Source organism: Spinacia oleracea, chromosome 6, assembly GCF_020520425.1.
Source record: "Spinacia oleracea cultivar Varoflay chromosome 6, BTI_SOV_V1, whole genome shotgun sequence".
In the NCBI taxonomy this organism is placed as follows: Eukaryota; Viridiplantae; Streptophyta; class Magnoliopsida; order Caryophyllales; family Amaranthaceae; genus Spinacia; species Spinacia oleracea.
Genome location: NC_079492.1, coordinates 26,366,109 through 26,380,884, shown reverse-complemented (window position 1 = coordinate 26,380,884; position 14,776 = coordinate 26,366,109). Strand labels below are relative to the sequence as shown.

Sequence of the window (14,776 nt, the reverse complement as noted above, 5' to 3'; positions counted from 1 at the left end):
GAGACACAAATTAGGTGTCTACACCTAGTATATAAAATCAAAAATCAAACAAATCTCAGATCGCAAAAACAACTAACTCAATCATAAAAAGCAGATCTAGAACCACATAAATTAAATACCTTGAGCGAGGCAGCGCCATGAGGACAAAATTATCATAAACAACAGCAACAGAAAAAGACGACGAAGAATTGAATTGGGGTTTGAGAAATCGAGGTGAGAGAGACTTTATCTTTGAATCTAATGTATGTGCTTCTACAAACTTAAAAACAATTAATCAATTGGGAGGAGAGGGACCATGTGAGATTGTGAGGAGAGCTGAGAGCACGGTGGTAGTCGTAAGAGGAGAGGGGGGCTGGAGCAAACACAATGAGAGGATGGACAATTGTGTGTTAGAGGATTCAGATAGTGTGAAAGGGCAATGCGATAATCTCTCTATTCTTAAGAGAAAATGAATATTTTTCAAAAAGGAATGTAAGGGTAGAGCAGTAATTTTACTATTCTTAAGGAAATTCATGGCAACTCTTGCTTTTTAAAGGGTTAGGATTGATGTAATCAATAGAATTTATTCTACTTTATTTTGTACTGTTAATTGTTCTACTTTTCGATATATTCCATGTATACGTTTTTGTTTTTAACTTTTTCTATTATTATCATTTATTTGAAAATTTGATTTAAAATATAATTTATTTATAAATATTTAAAAAGTAATTTAAAAAGAAAAATAATAAGAAATCACCAGGAGATGACACGTATTATTCCTGGTGTCTCTTTTAGTATATAGTAATAGTAATAGATAGATAGATGTGAAAATATGTACAAAATTTCATTGTTTTTTTTTGTTATAATTGAGTTATTTAATTTTCTATAGTTTTTTCATCGAAATTAATAGAAAACTTTGAAAATCTAAAATTATTTTATTAATTTCAACAGTTTTCTTGATTATGCTAACCAAACAATGGAAAATTAGGCAAACTATCAAACAAGTGAAATCATTATTTTCAAAAAATTTGCTTGTCCTCATTGTTTCTACAGCTGATAGAATTCTGAAACATAAAATAAAGATATTCTAATTTTACAAGTTACCACCATCTAAAACCCTCAATTTAAACCTTCATCTTTTCCCTTCGCATTTCCAAACACCCACAGAAGCCACAAGGCAACACCACCTTCTAATAAAAACCTCCAACAATGGCGTCTCAACTGTCTCTCTTCTCCTCCTCACTCCTCTCTCACCCCTTCAAAACATCCATACCCTTTTACAAACTCCCGTTCAAAGCCCCAAAACAGCTCGCTTTCAATGCCTTACCTTCTTCCTCGTACTCTTCTTCGGAAGAACAAGCAATGCTTGAAGCCGTGGCTCGGTCGCAGGGAAATTCACTCCCCTGTGTTCGCACCTACGAAAACGACATGGCTCGGCTCTCTCTCACCGGCTCCGTACCCTTCGAGCAAGCTCTAACTGCCGCCGCTTCCGACGGCGGAGAAACCGCCAACGAACATGTTGATGCTGGGTTATCGACGATGGTTGTGGAGGCACTTTACCCTGGTCCTGATGATGAGCATAGCACTGTGTCGACTAGGCTGGTCAGTTTGATTTTACTTTTGGGGGTTTAATTTTTTTTATTTTATTGAGAATTGTCTATCTGAAATTTGTGCAATTTGGTTTATGTTGTTGTAATTTTGTTAATATTGTTGCAGTTGGTGTTTTTTTTTCCTTGGAAATTTATTGCCTTTTGCAAATGTGTGGAACGAGTATGAGCTCAAGTTCTTTTATTATACACCCGGGTGTACTTTGCCTAAGATACATCCAACCTCTTTACTGCGTATGAGAAAAATGAACATGGGGAAAGAAAATGGGCACCAATTTTGTTAATTTGCCAGAAAAAAAAGAAAGAAGAATATAATACAAGTATAAAATTCGCACTGGGGGTATATTAGACAAAATAGAAATTGCCATTGGTATAGTTAATATTGTTGGTAGTATTTGGGAATTTGTAGCCTAAAACAAGTTGTTTCCAAAGGAGATTGTTGGCTCTGTGAAGTATGTAAATGTGGACTGATCTAGGTAGTGTCGTGCCACTTTTCCAGGTATATGAACCTTTTGGGGTTTGAGTACTTCAATTGTGAATTGTGTGGAGGTGAGGAATCTTCCGTACGAAGGAGCGTAGGTACAACAAAATGTTTTGTTGTAAGTATTGGAACGCAACCAAGGAGCGAGAAGTGGGTTGAGAAACTAGTTCTATTTCCATATTCCAAAAAAGGTTGTCACTTATGGTTTTAGGTGAATTTTGAGGAAACATATGAATGTGCAAAATACCCTAGTTTTGGTTGTTTTAGGTGACAATTGGACCATTTAGTCAAATGAGACATGGATTGAGATTAGAATAAGTGAAACGCGTTTGTTACTTAAGAAAGCTTCCGGGTTTAGGACGATCCTTCCTCCTATTAGAAATAGTTGTTGCTTTGGAGTTTTTTTATTTTAAAAGAAGTGTTGTTTTACATGAAATCTCTTAGCAAGAAAAAAATATCTGTTTTCAAACAGTATTTATCGATTCAAATAAGTGTAACTTTTCCCTAGCTTTGCATTTCTTTCTAGCCAAAAATCCTAAAATAACATTTGTTTTCAAACGGAGGGACACTTTGTTTTAGGGATGTCATAGGTAAAAAAAAAAAAAAAAACATTGTTCGTAGGTTTCATGAAGTACATAATTTTAGGAGTTTTTTCTTTTTGTATTTTCCATTTTGAAAATGGAAATGGGCAAATGGCCCAGTCAGAAGGAGTGAAACTTGTTTTAACTTCCTTTTTTGATTTGGGAAGATAGTTTACTAAAGCTAGTTTCTGATAGAAGAAATGGGGAGTTTTAAGGCCAATATGTTGATAAAGTTACTATAGATTTTCAACAATAGCGAGCTTCACTAGGTCAAAACTCATCGTTGCAAGGGTGTGTACATTTGATCCTTTCAAGATGATACGGCCTACCAAACTACTGGTTGTAGCCTGGTAGAGGGCCGGGGTTGGTTGCTGTGTCTTGCCAATAAGTCACGAGTCACAGTAATTTTTCAGCCCTTGCTTTTGGCAAGTTCAATCATCTATATTTTTTTTTACAGTAGCAAGTTCAATCATATGGTAATTGCAATAATGTATTCCGTAATATTAGTTAATTGATTTCACCCGTGGTACTTAGTATCAAGCCCTTATCAATGTACCGTGAGATCTTAGACTATCTGATGGATAAATTGTTTCCTTTCAGTTTTTGCCAGGACTGAAGTGTATACAATTCCAGCCAACTGTGATTGCTTATCATATTTCATGATTTTATATGAAACTGAAAGTGATACTGGGATAATATCTGTTAAACTTAAACCTTTTGACTAACAATCGAGTATCTGTTCTTCATATTTGGTAGTTTCTCCCAGCTAAGAAGGTGAAAGAGAAAGCAAGGAAGCTAAGAAGTTCTCTTCCCAACGATATTCTCTCTAGTACAAATTCCAGAAATATCCTGGCAATGACATTTAGACAAGTTGTAGTGCAGGAGCTCTGGAACTTCGAATTGGCAATATTCCGACCTGGATCACAAAGAAATATGGAGGATCTTGGAAGCCCAAGAGAGGTTAGTCTTTGTCCCTTACTATTTTTCCTTGACAATGTTTTGTGATAGGTATGTGCCTTTCTTTGTTGTAATACCACAAAAATATGGTTGGCCTGCAGGTATCACATGGTACTTATTGGTTCAGTTCTCTTATACCTTTGCCATCGGCAGGTTACTGCTTCTTTTGTACTCAGCTCGTCAGATGAGAAGGTCATTGCTGGACTTGCAGAAGCAGTTTGCATTTTAGCTCTTGAAAGCACTCAAAAGGATTTTCTTCAAGAATCAGCAAGAAAAGCATCAAATGGTCTCTTCAATTGGTTTTCAAAAAGTAAGAAGTTTTCATCAAAAGATTCTTCGGTGATCATACATATGTTTGAGGATGCAATAATTGAAAATGCCAAAAGCCTTTTGGATAAGTTCAACTTGGTAAGAGCAAAATACGACATTAAAAACAAGAAACCAACAAAATCGGCATGGACGTCGTTGATGTGTTCTAAATTGGAGAAGATTGGTGGATCTGAGTTTAGTATGTGGACAATGGAATATGTACCTGCTTATAGGCTTGAGATTGATGCTGATAGAGTCACTAATCTGAAATTTGAAGGTTGGAAAAAGACAATGGGAAATAGTTGGGAAGTTTTCTTGACCCACTCAGAAATGGTAATTTTGTTTGCTCCCCCCTTTCTTCTTTAAATTTAGGAAATTATTCCATTTTCTATGAACTTTGTTATATTCTGAAAAAAACATTGTAATCTGCAAGTAACAATGTAGAGTTTTTTTTGTTTCCTGAGAGCTGGAAAACTTTGGTGTTGTCTGTTGTGTATTGAGAGGGGTTCGTTGTATATACTGCTCCCTTTGTCATCTCAGTTTACTATTGTACTTTAGTTAATGCTTACTTCATGTACATGACAGAAGCGGCAATTTGCAGGTTGGATTGGCTAACATTCTAGATTTATATTTTGAGGACTTCTGCACACTTCCCAGTAAACAGCAGCTATCATGTGATGCAGTCAGAATCCCGAAAAAGTTGTCAAAGAGTAAGGTGTGAGTATGCAGATTATTCTTATTCCCCAAGCTTCTTTAGGCTGTAGTAATGCTCTCTAGTTTATATGGAACTTGATGTAGGTGTTCACTTCCTGCCTTTCAAATTTATTTTTGAATTGATGATTATGATTCTCTTTTGGTTTAAAGGTAACTACTACAATTTATGGTTCTGAACTTCTAATACTCAAATAACAGTTAATGAGTAGGAAATATATGATAACCTTTTTGTGTGTGGGCCTGTGGCACATTATAAGTTACAAATGTTGCATGTTTCCATCCTTAATCTTCTTTTGTGCTTCTCAAAGATGTATGATTAATCCTCTAAAAAATGGCCTGGACTGTGGAGTGAGGGATGATACCTCTCCTTTTCTCTCCCCCTTCTTCGTTTAGTAGGACAAGGGTTTTGAGGTTTGGGGAATGGCTTTGCAATTATTTTGGTACCTTTTCTGTTAGTTTACTTTCGGTGGCGCCGGTCCTTTATTTGTTTACCTTGCTAATCTATATCTTCTGGTTTTATTTCTGACAGAGAGGTTTTTCTTGGCTTGGTTTTCTGAGAAGCACTCTTGTCACCGCAACTTTACTGGTTTCTGTTGGTGTGCTGGTCAAACTATTTATGCCGCATCTAAACATTCCAAGAAGATATCCTAGAGAAAAATATGTGATTTCCTCAGAGAATGACTACGAACAAGTGCAACCTTTGAATTTAGAGGCTTCTGAGGTATATGACTGAAAAGTGAAAACAGTAATTGTCTAAAAGCTAATACGTAGACTTTTTATGAGAAGCCAATTCATCATTGGTGCAACTCATTTCAAGATAATTTCTGATAATTGAAAATGATTGCGGTTTAATCGTTTAATCACCAATGTTTTTAACGTTCTTGCTTCTGCTTCTTTCCTCTTTCAGCGCTGTCTAAGATTATATGCTGATTCTTTTATTTTTATTTGGTAATATCATCTGATAACTTTTGGATTTGTTTTTGTACAGCTGGATGTTTATTGCTCTGCAATTGTTAAGAAGATAAAGGATTGTTATGGTTGGAATGGAGATGTAAAATTTGAACCCAGTGTTGGAGCGTGGATTGGGGAATTTCCCCTTTATTTAAGGTACGGTTATGAGGCAGATCCAAACGGTCAAGATATTACAGGTAGCTCTGAAGTGTCTGCAACAAATAAGGAAGAGCTGGAAACATCTGTCCACGAAATTGCTAGTTATCAGGTGTGTCCCATTTGCTATTTTCTTTTCTTCTTCTTTGATCAGCCGGTCACTCTATAGCAGTGAGGAAGATCAGAACTAAGTATACTAATCAGATAAAGGGGATTTTAGGAATTTGATTTCAAAAATGTGAATTTGGTCGCTTATAAAGTAAGGCCAAATTATGCTCTGGAGTCTGGACTGAATATTTTTACTGAAAATTTACAGATTAAATCTAATTTTTATTGATTCAGGCTGAATTCTGCTCATTCTCCAGTGTTTTTCTCATGTGGAGTCACTTGTTTACTGCCATTACTAAAAATATATGCTTTTATGAGTGCCTAGATTGTTAATCAAAATGCTGTTGAAATTGTTAGTATACAAATTATCATTAACTTGGCAATTATTTTTCAGCATAATCTTTGAAACACCAAGTCCTGAATTTTGAGGAACCTTTAGTGCGGAGGGGCTTTTCCCCCAACCCTTTGTAGCTGTGTTTAGATTTGTCTTCATATGTTGTCAAAATTTTCTAGGCAAGCAACTCATACTGTGGCGTAGTTTTTTTTAATAATTTTAAGGCTTTTTTTGGGTTCTATTGTGGAGTTGTTGTTTAATTGTGATCTGAATATAGGTTGTTTTAACGCCCGAGGGAAAAATTGTTGGCTTCCAGCCAACGAGTCGTGTAGCAGTTAATCACTGGTCAACCAATCCCATATCCAAAGAGTTGTACGGTGGCAAGGAGCTCTCCCCTGGTATGTATCAGCTGCTCCTAAAATTTTTGCTGCCTTCCCTAACTGATTTCTTACGTTTTCGAGCATAATTTCAACATCAGGGCTTTTGGAACCTCGTCTGAAGATCTATAAACCCGAGAAAGTGATTGTCCTTGAGTTGTTGATGTCATTGAATCAAGATAATCATTTCGCATTAGCCAGACAAGCACGGTAGTGACTGTTGTTTCTCTAAGGTAAGTCCTGTCCCTAGTCTGATTTGATTACGAGAAGGTGTGAAGTTCAATACTTCTACTAGACTTTAAAATGGTGACAATTGCCATTTTTTACTGCAACAACATTCCTGTTGTTCATGTCGTATCTGGAATTGGAGTTGCGTTGTTATCTTTGGTCGCTAGTGATGGTTTCAGACATTGTTAAAAGTGACCGAGTTTGAGCAAGAATTCAGAATTCTGTGAATCTGTAGTATACAGAGATTGAAGTTTGAGTTGGTTAGTGAGTATCGAAAGGAGATCTTCCTGATGTTGATGCGACTTCCGTAGTGATCATCTTTTTCACTTCATTTCTTGGTTTGGAAATTGCTTCTTTGTCAGTCACTCATCAAACGAAAGCTGAAATTAGATTTAGGCTGGAAAAGATCCAAGTTGTTACAGATGATCGAGAAGATACAATTGACAAGTTGGATCGAACGTGTATTAGTAGCTTGGATATTAAGCATTTTGATTTTTGAGCACTTGTATTAGGGGCAATTGATAACATCAGCATGTGGTTCAACCTTTGATTTTTTTAGAGGAATTAACAATAAAGTGGTTCAACCTTTGATTTTTTTCCCAGTTGCATGAAAATGTGAAAAGATAGTTCATAATTTATTTATTTCGTGACACTAATCAAAATTCCTTAAGAAAATCATTCTCTTGTTGCCTTATGCTTAGGGAAGAGGCCGAAGAGTTTTGGTAAAGGGCGCCAAACGCTTGGACACTAACCAATACAGCAATACTCACCATTTGTTTTATTTATGCGTCATTTGTTTTTATTGGTTAAAAACCTGTTAGCCTTGAGTCCTGAATTATTTTGTGAAGGGTAAGACGAAGTAATAGTTTTTTTTTTTTGATGAAAACGAAGTAATAGTTAACAATAAAGATAACTAGTAATATTTCTTAGCCAAAACAATGCTCAAGTGACTGATGAACTTCTCTTACTCTTACAGAGTACAAACGAAGCAAGCCATTAATCTCCGAAATTAATGTGATTAATTTTTTCTGACGAGGAAATGAAAACTAGGTTTGTTCTTAACATATACGGAGTACCAATCTAACTCATCTTTTCTGAAGATAGAGGAGAACTAATCATTACAATATGACAATGTCAATACGAGCAAAATATATATTTTTCAATCCCTGACGAATATTTTTATTTTTAAGTACTTGACTTAATGTTCAAAGAAATGAATCAAAGTGGATCGTTCCCTTGAAAAACATTATAACTAAAATCAAAATGGGTCATTAATTTGTCTATGTTTCTTATTGAAATATGCTAAGAGGGATGTTGCATATTGAAGAAATGGTCAATCACAAATTAACTTATTATGATATATTGATATGGATAACATATTAAAATATTTCCAGTGATCTTAATGTTATACTAAGAAAATTAACACGGTCTTCGTGGTTTACTAACAATGTGTCAGCTACATCCACTGAGGGAGCTCATTGATGTTACGGAGTTTAATATAGACATAGAACATGATATTTATGTCCATTTCCGATGGAGCTAAAGATTCATTTGTTCTTTTGGCTGTGGGATGTAATAGATTAAATTAAAATGACTCTTAAAATCTTTTCGTTTCCTTTCCATGAAGTAGCAGATGGTCGTCCCGTTATCGCTTTTAGGTCAATTGGAAACAACCTCTCCGCAATTGCAGGGGTAAGGTTGCGTACACCCGACCCTCCCTTACCCCGCTTCTTGCGGGAGCCTCTTGAAGGCAATGGGGTAAAGATAACGATGAATGATAGAACAGGACATTCCAACACGTACGTTACTTTGCCTTGCAGTAGGTTGTTTGACTTGTTGGGCACTAGCTGTTACAAATTTCCAATTATGGTTATGCCACATAACACATGGATCATTGTGAAAAAGCTGTCCTCTTGTATGCAAGATATGCTAGCTTATATATAAAGCATGAAAGGAATACACAAAGAATACACATACATTAGCAAAAATGTCCATGGAAAATGAGAATAGCAATGGAAACGACGAGCATTTGCATATAGCAATGTGTCCATGGTTTGCTTTTGGTCACATTACTTCTTTTCTCCATTTAGCCAACAAACTTGCTGAAAAGGGTCACAAGATCTCTTTCTTCCTCCCTACAAAAACCAAAAACAAGTTTGTCATTCACAACCACCACCCAAATCTCATCACTTTGATTCCAATCCAACTCCCGTCTGTGGATGGACTTCCTGTTGGAGCTGAAACAACTGCGGATGTTCCTGCTTCTTCTAGGCCTCTCATAATGACTGCCATGGACCAAACTCAGGATACAATTGAATCCCATCTTTGTACCCTTAAACCTGATTTCATCTTCTTTGACTTTGCTGACTGGGTTCCTAAAGTGGCCCGAAAACACCAAATTAAGTCATTGTTTTATTCCACAGTTTACTTAGTAACAGTTGCTTACTTGCTCCCTCAGCCAAGAAACCTACCTATCAACTGCTTCTCAGAGGAAGATTTGAAGCAGCCACCACCAGAGTTTCCTTTGCCTTCTATCAGGCTACGATCCCATGAAGCTCGTAGCCTTTCTAGTGCATCTAAAGCTGAGTTTGGAGGTGGTGGGATGTCATTGTTGGAAAGAGTTTCAGTAGCTTTCCGAGAGTGTGATGCTGTTTGTATCAAGACTTGTAGGGAGATGGAAGGGCCTTATTGTGACTTTGTTCAGAAGAACTATGGTAAGCCTGTGCTTCTTGCTGGGCCTGTGGTGCCAGAACTGCCTTCTGGTAAGCTTGATGAGTACTTCGAAGATTGGTTGCAGGGTTTTGGAAACGGTAGTGTGTTGTATTGTGCACTTGGGAGTGAATGTTTCCTTCAAAAACACCAGTTTCAAGAGATTGTTTTGGGACTTGAACTCACAGGTGCGTACGTGTACACCTTTCAACCTAATTAAACCATGTACTACCTATGTTCCTTAATGTTCTTTACGCTTACTATTTGCACAAACTCCAACGCAATATTTAACCACTTATATATCCAATTTCGTATGTGAAAAGATTGTAAAAAGTTAGATATTATAAAAATACATTACGAGACCAATCTAACAAGATCATACATGATAGCGTTTTGATGAATATGATAATGATAATTTATGGTCAAAGTTTTCATACTCTAGACACATATTTCAAGACATAAAGAACTTTCAGAAACGGAGGTAGTATATGACAGAGTCTTTACTGAAAATTGTTGTTGGTAAAATCTATTGAATGTATTTCCTTGCATTAGTATGATGAGAATAATAAATAATTGTATGATGATATAACTAATTTCAGGTATGCCCTTCTTGGCCGCCCTTAAGTTGCCTATAGAATGCTCCACACTCGAGTCAGCCTTACCTGAAGGGTTCACAGAAAGAACAAAAGGAAGAGGAATTGTTCACATTAGTTGGGTGCAACAACAACTGATCTTGCAACATCCTTCAGTGGGATGTTTCCTAACACATTGCGGGGCCGGATCCTTGTCAGAAGCTATGGTTAGCAACTGTCAAGTAGTGATGTTACCTCACGCAGTTGATCAATCCATCAATGCAAGAATGATGAGCCTTGACTTGAAACTCGGGGTGGAGATTGACAAGAGAGATGAAGACGGTTTCTTTACTCGTGAGGCGGTTTGTAAGGCAGTGGCGACAGTCATGGAGGTGGAGAATGAAGTGGGAAGAGAGGTTCGAGCTAACCATGCAAAATGGAAGGAGTTTTTGTTAAGAGAAGGACTTGAGGAATCCTACATCAGTGGGTTTATTCAGAGTCTAAAAGACCTTGCATAATCAGCTCGAATTTGACTAGTACCTAAATTCTAAAACTATTGTTTTAGGAATTGAATGGGTTTTCTTATTAAATAGTTTACATTGGAAAAGAATGCTTTCAATAAATGTTGTAATCTTTATACAACACAGAATAATCGTTACTTTTCTTCTTCTTCTCTCTGTTTTTCGATTCCCAATTTCTACTAATGGTGTCCAAGAATTATCAACTATGACTAAATTGGTTAATTAGTTTCTTTTTGGTTCGTCTTTTGCAGGGAATTTTCTCCTAACTCTTTGTAGTTGTGCATAGATTTGTGTTAATATTGTTAAAGAAGTACGTACTGAACAAAGTGGCAAAGTCTGGGTAAGAAACTAAGAATGTAGGGAAGTACGTTAGAATCTGTATTATACAAGATTGAAGTTTGAGTTGGATGCTGATCGATCTTCCTGATATTGACGCAATTTCCCCTAGTTATACTTATACATCATTTTCACTTCATTCCTTGGTTGGGAAATTGATTCTAAGTAAGTCATTCTTCAATCAAAAGACAAAAGCTGAAACTAATTTAGGCCGGAAACGGATGGAGTTGTTACAGACTTACAGAGTAACAAATGACAAGACGATACTATTGACTAGCTTTGATGAAACGTGTATTAGCATTTCAAGCAATCATTAAGTGTAACTAATCAAGCATGATTAAGGTGCTCATATTTTCCCCAGTTTCTCATGAAATGCGTTAATGATGATAATGATAGTTGTAACTTGTAGGCCAAAACAATCACATTAATCTTTTTTGTTATCACATCACATTGTCATTATTACTTTTGACTTTAAAATTTCATGAAATCAATTCAAATGGTTCATATATTAATTTGTTCATTTTTCCTTCTTTTTTTGTTTTTTTAATCAATAAAGAGGTATAGATGGATGTTTCAATTTGAATCATTTGATCAAGTAAAAATTCAGATTAATCATTTTCATGTTATAAGAGATGCAAGAAAAATAGGAAACAAACAATAAGGCACATGTAGTTCATTGAATAAGTGGAAAGGAAAAAAGAGAAAAAAAATACATAGACAGATCAAAGTTGTGACACCATGTTAGAGTTATGAAAAAGTTGGACTATATTGATGCTTATGTGGGAGAATTTATACTACCTTGGAATATTACAAAGTCAATAATAAGGAAAATTTAGCATAGCCAAGATTTTTGAATTTGGGTGTCTGCATTCTTGAATCATGGTGTCGTTAATAAAACAATTATTAAATCCGTATTAAATACCTTTCTAATAGATATAAGGTATAAACATTTATTTTTTTTACAAAATTGGATGGGCTCCGCAACTGGTACTCATAAGAGCTGCATAAACTAATACTTTGAGGAGGTGTTCTGTTCACCTTAAAAAAAATAAGTTTCAGGTCCAATTAATTCAAATAAGTTTAGATAAGTTCACATAAATTTCCAATAATTTCAATAATAATAATAATAATAATAATAATAATAATAAAAAAACGCCAATCCTCTCGATTTGGCGATTAGGGCAAGGGTTAGCAACGGCCAAGGAGTCAGCAACGGCCAATCACCGGCCAGTCAGCAACGGCGAGTCACCGGCCAGTCAGCAACGGCGAGTCACCGGCCAAGGGTCGACTCTCGCAGGGCGTTTTTCAGGCATAGCATTCGGCGGTTGTTCGTCAGGTCTTTTTGTTGATTCGACGGTCTTTTTGTTGCGTCTGGTGGCTCAACGACTCTTTGTTCTTCCTCCGGCGGGTCTGAGTTGTCTCGTCGGCGCAAATCCTCGCAGTTTTGGCTTTTGGTTCGACGTGGTGGTGGTGGTTCGCTGCTGGTGGCGTTTGCATGGTATTTGCGTGGTTTTTGCAGGGGTTTAATTTTGCCGGGGTTATTTTGCGTGGGTTTGTGATGATTTGAAGGATCTTGGGGCTTCGGTGGCTCAACGTGCAACATTTGCAGGGTTACGCATTCTACGTTCTCTGTTACATCGTGGGATTTTGTGGTGGTTTCGGTGACGGTTTTGTGACTTCAGTTGGGGTTTCGTGGTGGTTCCAGTGACGGTATTGTGGCTTCGGTTGCGGCATTATTTCGCTGAAGCGTGGTTTTATTGCTACGTTCTTGTTTGCGGCAGCGGTTGTGGCATTGCTTCAGGGGTTTCAGGCAATGTGTGTAGTTGTTCGTGTGTGTTGCAAGCTTTGTGGGCGCAGTGTTGTTGCGGGTTGTTGGTGGGTTGATGGTGCTGCGAGTTCGTGTGGTATTGCTGGCTTTGTGTAGTGTTGGTCTTGTTGAGGTGTGTGATATTTCGTAGGCAAGTGTGCATTTCCACGGTTGAAGTGCTTTGATATGGCGGCTTCCGTGGAGAAGTTTCATTGCCCTTTTGTGGGTCTTAGCGGGTGCCAGGATGGAGGTGGGCGTGGTTTGGTGAGGAGTTCTCTGATCACTCACTTACGGGATCGTCATTGTTGCACTGGAGTGCGGGATGTAACCCATCATTCCCTTACCACCGATTTGCAGGTTTTTTCTACGGCTGAGGTGACCTTTCGTCGTATGGGAATTTGGCTATGTGGAGGTTGTTTCAAGACACATACTCATCGTACTAGGTGTCGACATGGCAGTGGTTCTAGTACTATTTTTGTGGACCCACCTAATTCTGGGGATGGTATTATTCGTTTTATTCTCTACGGTATTCAAAAACCGCAAGCTCCTACTTCCGAGCTTTCTACTTCTGATGCGCCTCGAGAACATCCTTTTTCTTTTGATGTTGCTCTTCTAGACACTTTATTGTCTAAGCGGTTGCGTTCTGTGAAATCCATCCCTCCCAAACGTCGTTTGGTTTTTCGCGAGTTCTAAAAGGGGCGCTCGATAAGGTGATTTGCAGGTCAGATGACATCGCTTGTTGGGTTCAGTTGCTCGTGTTACCTCTTTGTGTCCTCAAGACTTTTTCTCCGCGAAGCAATCGTGAGTGTTCCTCTGGTGTTAGGCGGCGACGACAGGAGGAGAGTATCACCTCTGCTATTCGTTCTTGGGGTGAGCCTGGTGGTTCTGAGCAACTTGTCATAGACACATTGGCTAGCGTGTCTCCATTGGATGTTGACGAAGACCAAGATTTGGCGGAGCGTAATATTAAGCAATGCAAGAGAAAGATTTCTGACGGTCACTACACTGCTGCTGTTAGAGTTCTTTCGTCCTCAGGTCTTGCCCCTTACAGTGACGCTACTCTTGCAGATTTGCAAGCAAAACACCCTTCCTTTCCGGTCCCTACCTTACCGGATATCCCTGTTGATCACCACGTTACTGCTTCCTCCGCTGTTGTGTTGGAGCAGATTAGGGGCTTTCCGCGTGGTACTTCGTGCGGTAGAGATGGCTTGCGTGCTCAACACCTTTTGGATTGCTTGGGTGGTGCTGCTGTAGCTGTTTCTGATGAGTTGGTGGATGCTATTACTCAGGTAGTTAATCTCTTTCTTGCTGGAAAGTGTCCTCGTGAGCTTGGAGGATATATTGCTAGTGCTCCTCTTACGCCACTTGTTAAGCCTGGTGGTGGTATTCGGCCTATTGCTGTGGGCACTATTTGGAGGCGCCTTGTTTTTAAGGTCGGAGCTGCTATGATTGGTCCGCGTTTAGGAAACTACTTAGGAGGGCTTCTGTTTGGAGTTGGGGTTCCAGCAGGTGGTGAGGCCATTCTCCATGCTGTCAATCGTTTGGTTGAGGCTCAAGGGGCTGATGTTGGCCTCTCTATGTTATTGGTGGATTTTCAGAATGTGTTCAATTTAGTTGATCGATCGGCTTTGTTGCGTGAGGTTCGGCTACATTGTCCTGCTCTTTCGCGTTGGGTGGAATTCTGCTACTCTTCTCCAGCGCGGTTGTATTATGGGGAGCATACCTTGTGGTCTTGTCAAGGTGTGTAGCAAGGGAATCCTCTCGGCCCTTTGCTTTTTTCTCTGGTTCTACATCCATTGGTGTGTCGAATCAGAGACTCTTTTGATCTATCTCTTCAGGCTTGGTACTTGGACGATGGCACTATCGTTTGTGACACTTTGGTGGTTGGAAAGGTCTTGGAGTTGATTTTGGAGGAGGGTCCTCATTTAGGTCTCCATGTTAATGTTGAGAAGACAGAGGTTTTCTGGCCTTCGGAGGACCCACGCAGTCGTCTAGAAGGTGTCTTTCCTACGGATATTGCTCGTCCTGCGCTTGGTGTTAAGTTGCTTG

At 38.3% G+C, this 14,776-nt stretch overlaps 2 protein-coding genes across 2 annotated transcripts; both read left to right on the top strand.

Annotated features, from left to right (window-relative positions):
• The first annotated feature begins 1,092 nt into the window (after positions 1 to 1,092).
• Positions 1,093 to 7,377, top strand: LOC110778063 (uncharacterized). The gene is made up of 8 exons (XM_021982623.2): positions 1,093 to 1,581; positions 3,405 to 3,608; positions 3,759 to 4,247; positions 4,516 to 4,629; positions 5,158 to 5,349; positions 5,617 to 5,847; positions 6,455 to 6,575; positions 6,656 to 7,377. The coding sequence occupies exons 1-8, from the start codon at positions 1,189 to 1,191 to the stop codon at positions 6,766 to 6,768; spliced, it is 1,857 nt and encodes a 618-aa protein (XP_021838315.2). The 5' UTR covers positions 1,093 to 1,188; the 3' UTR covers positions 6,769 to 7,377.
• Positions 7,378 to 8,739: 1,362 nt separating this feature from the next.
• On the top strand, positions 8,740 to 10,734 carry LOC110778064 (cyanidin 3-O-galactoside 2''-O-xylosyltransferase FGGT1). Its single transcript, XM_021982625.2, has 2 exons — positions 8,740 to 9,679; positions 10,091 to 10,734. Exons 1-2 carry the CDS (start codon positions 8,770 to 8,772, stop codon positions 10,579 to 10,581), a joined length of 1,401 nt encoding a protein of 466 aa, XP_021838317.1. The 5' UTR covers positions 8,740 to 8,769; the 3' UTR covers positions 10,582 to 10,734.
• Positions 10,735 to 14,776: the final 4,042 nt, after the last annotated feature.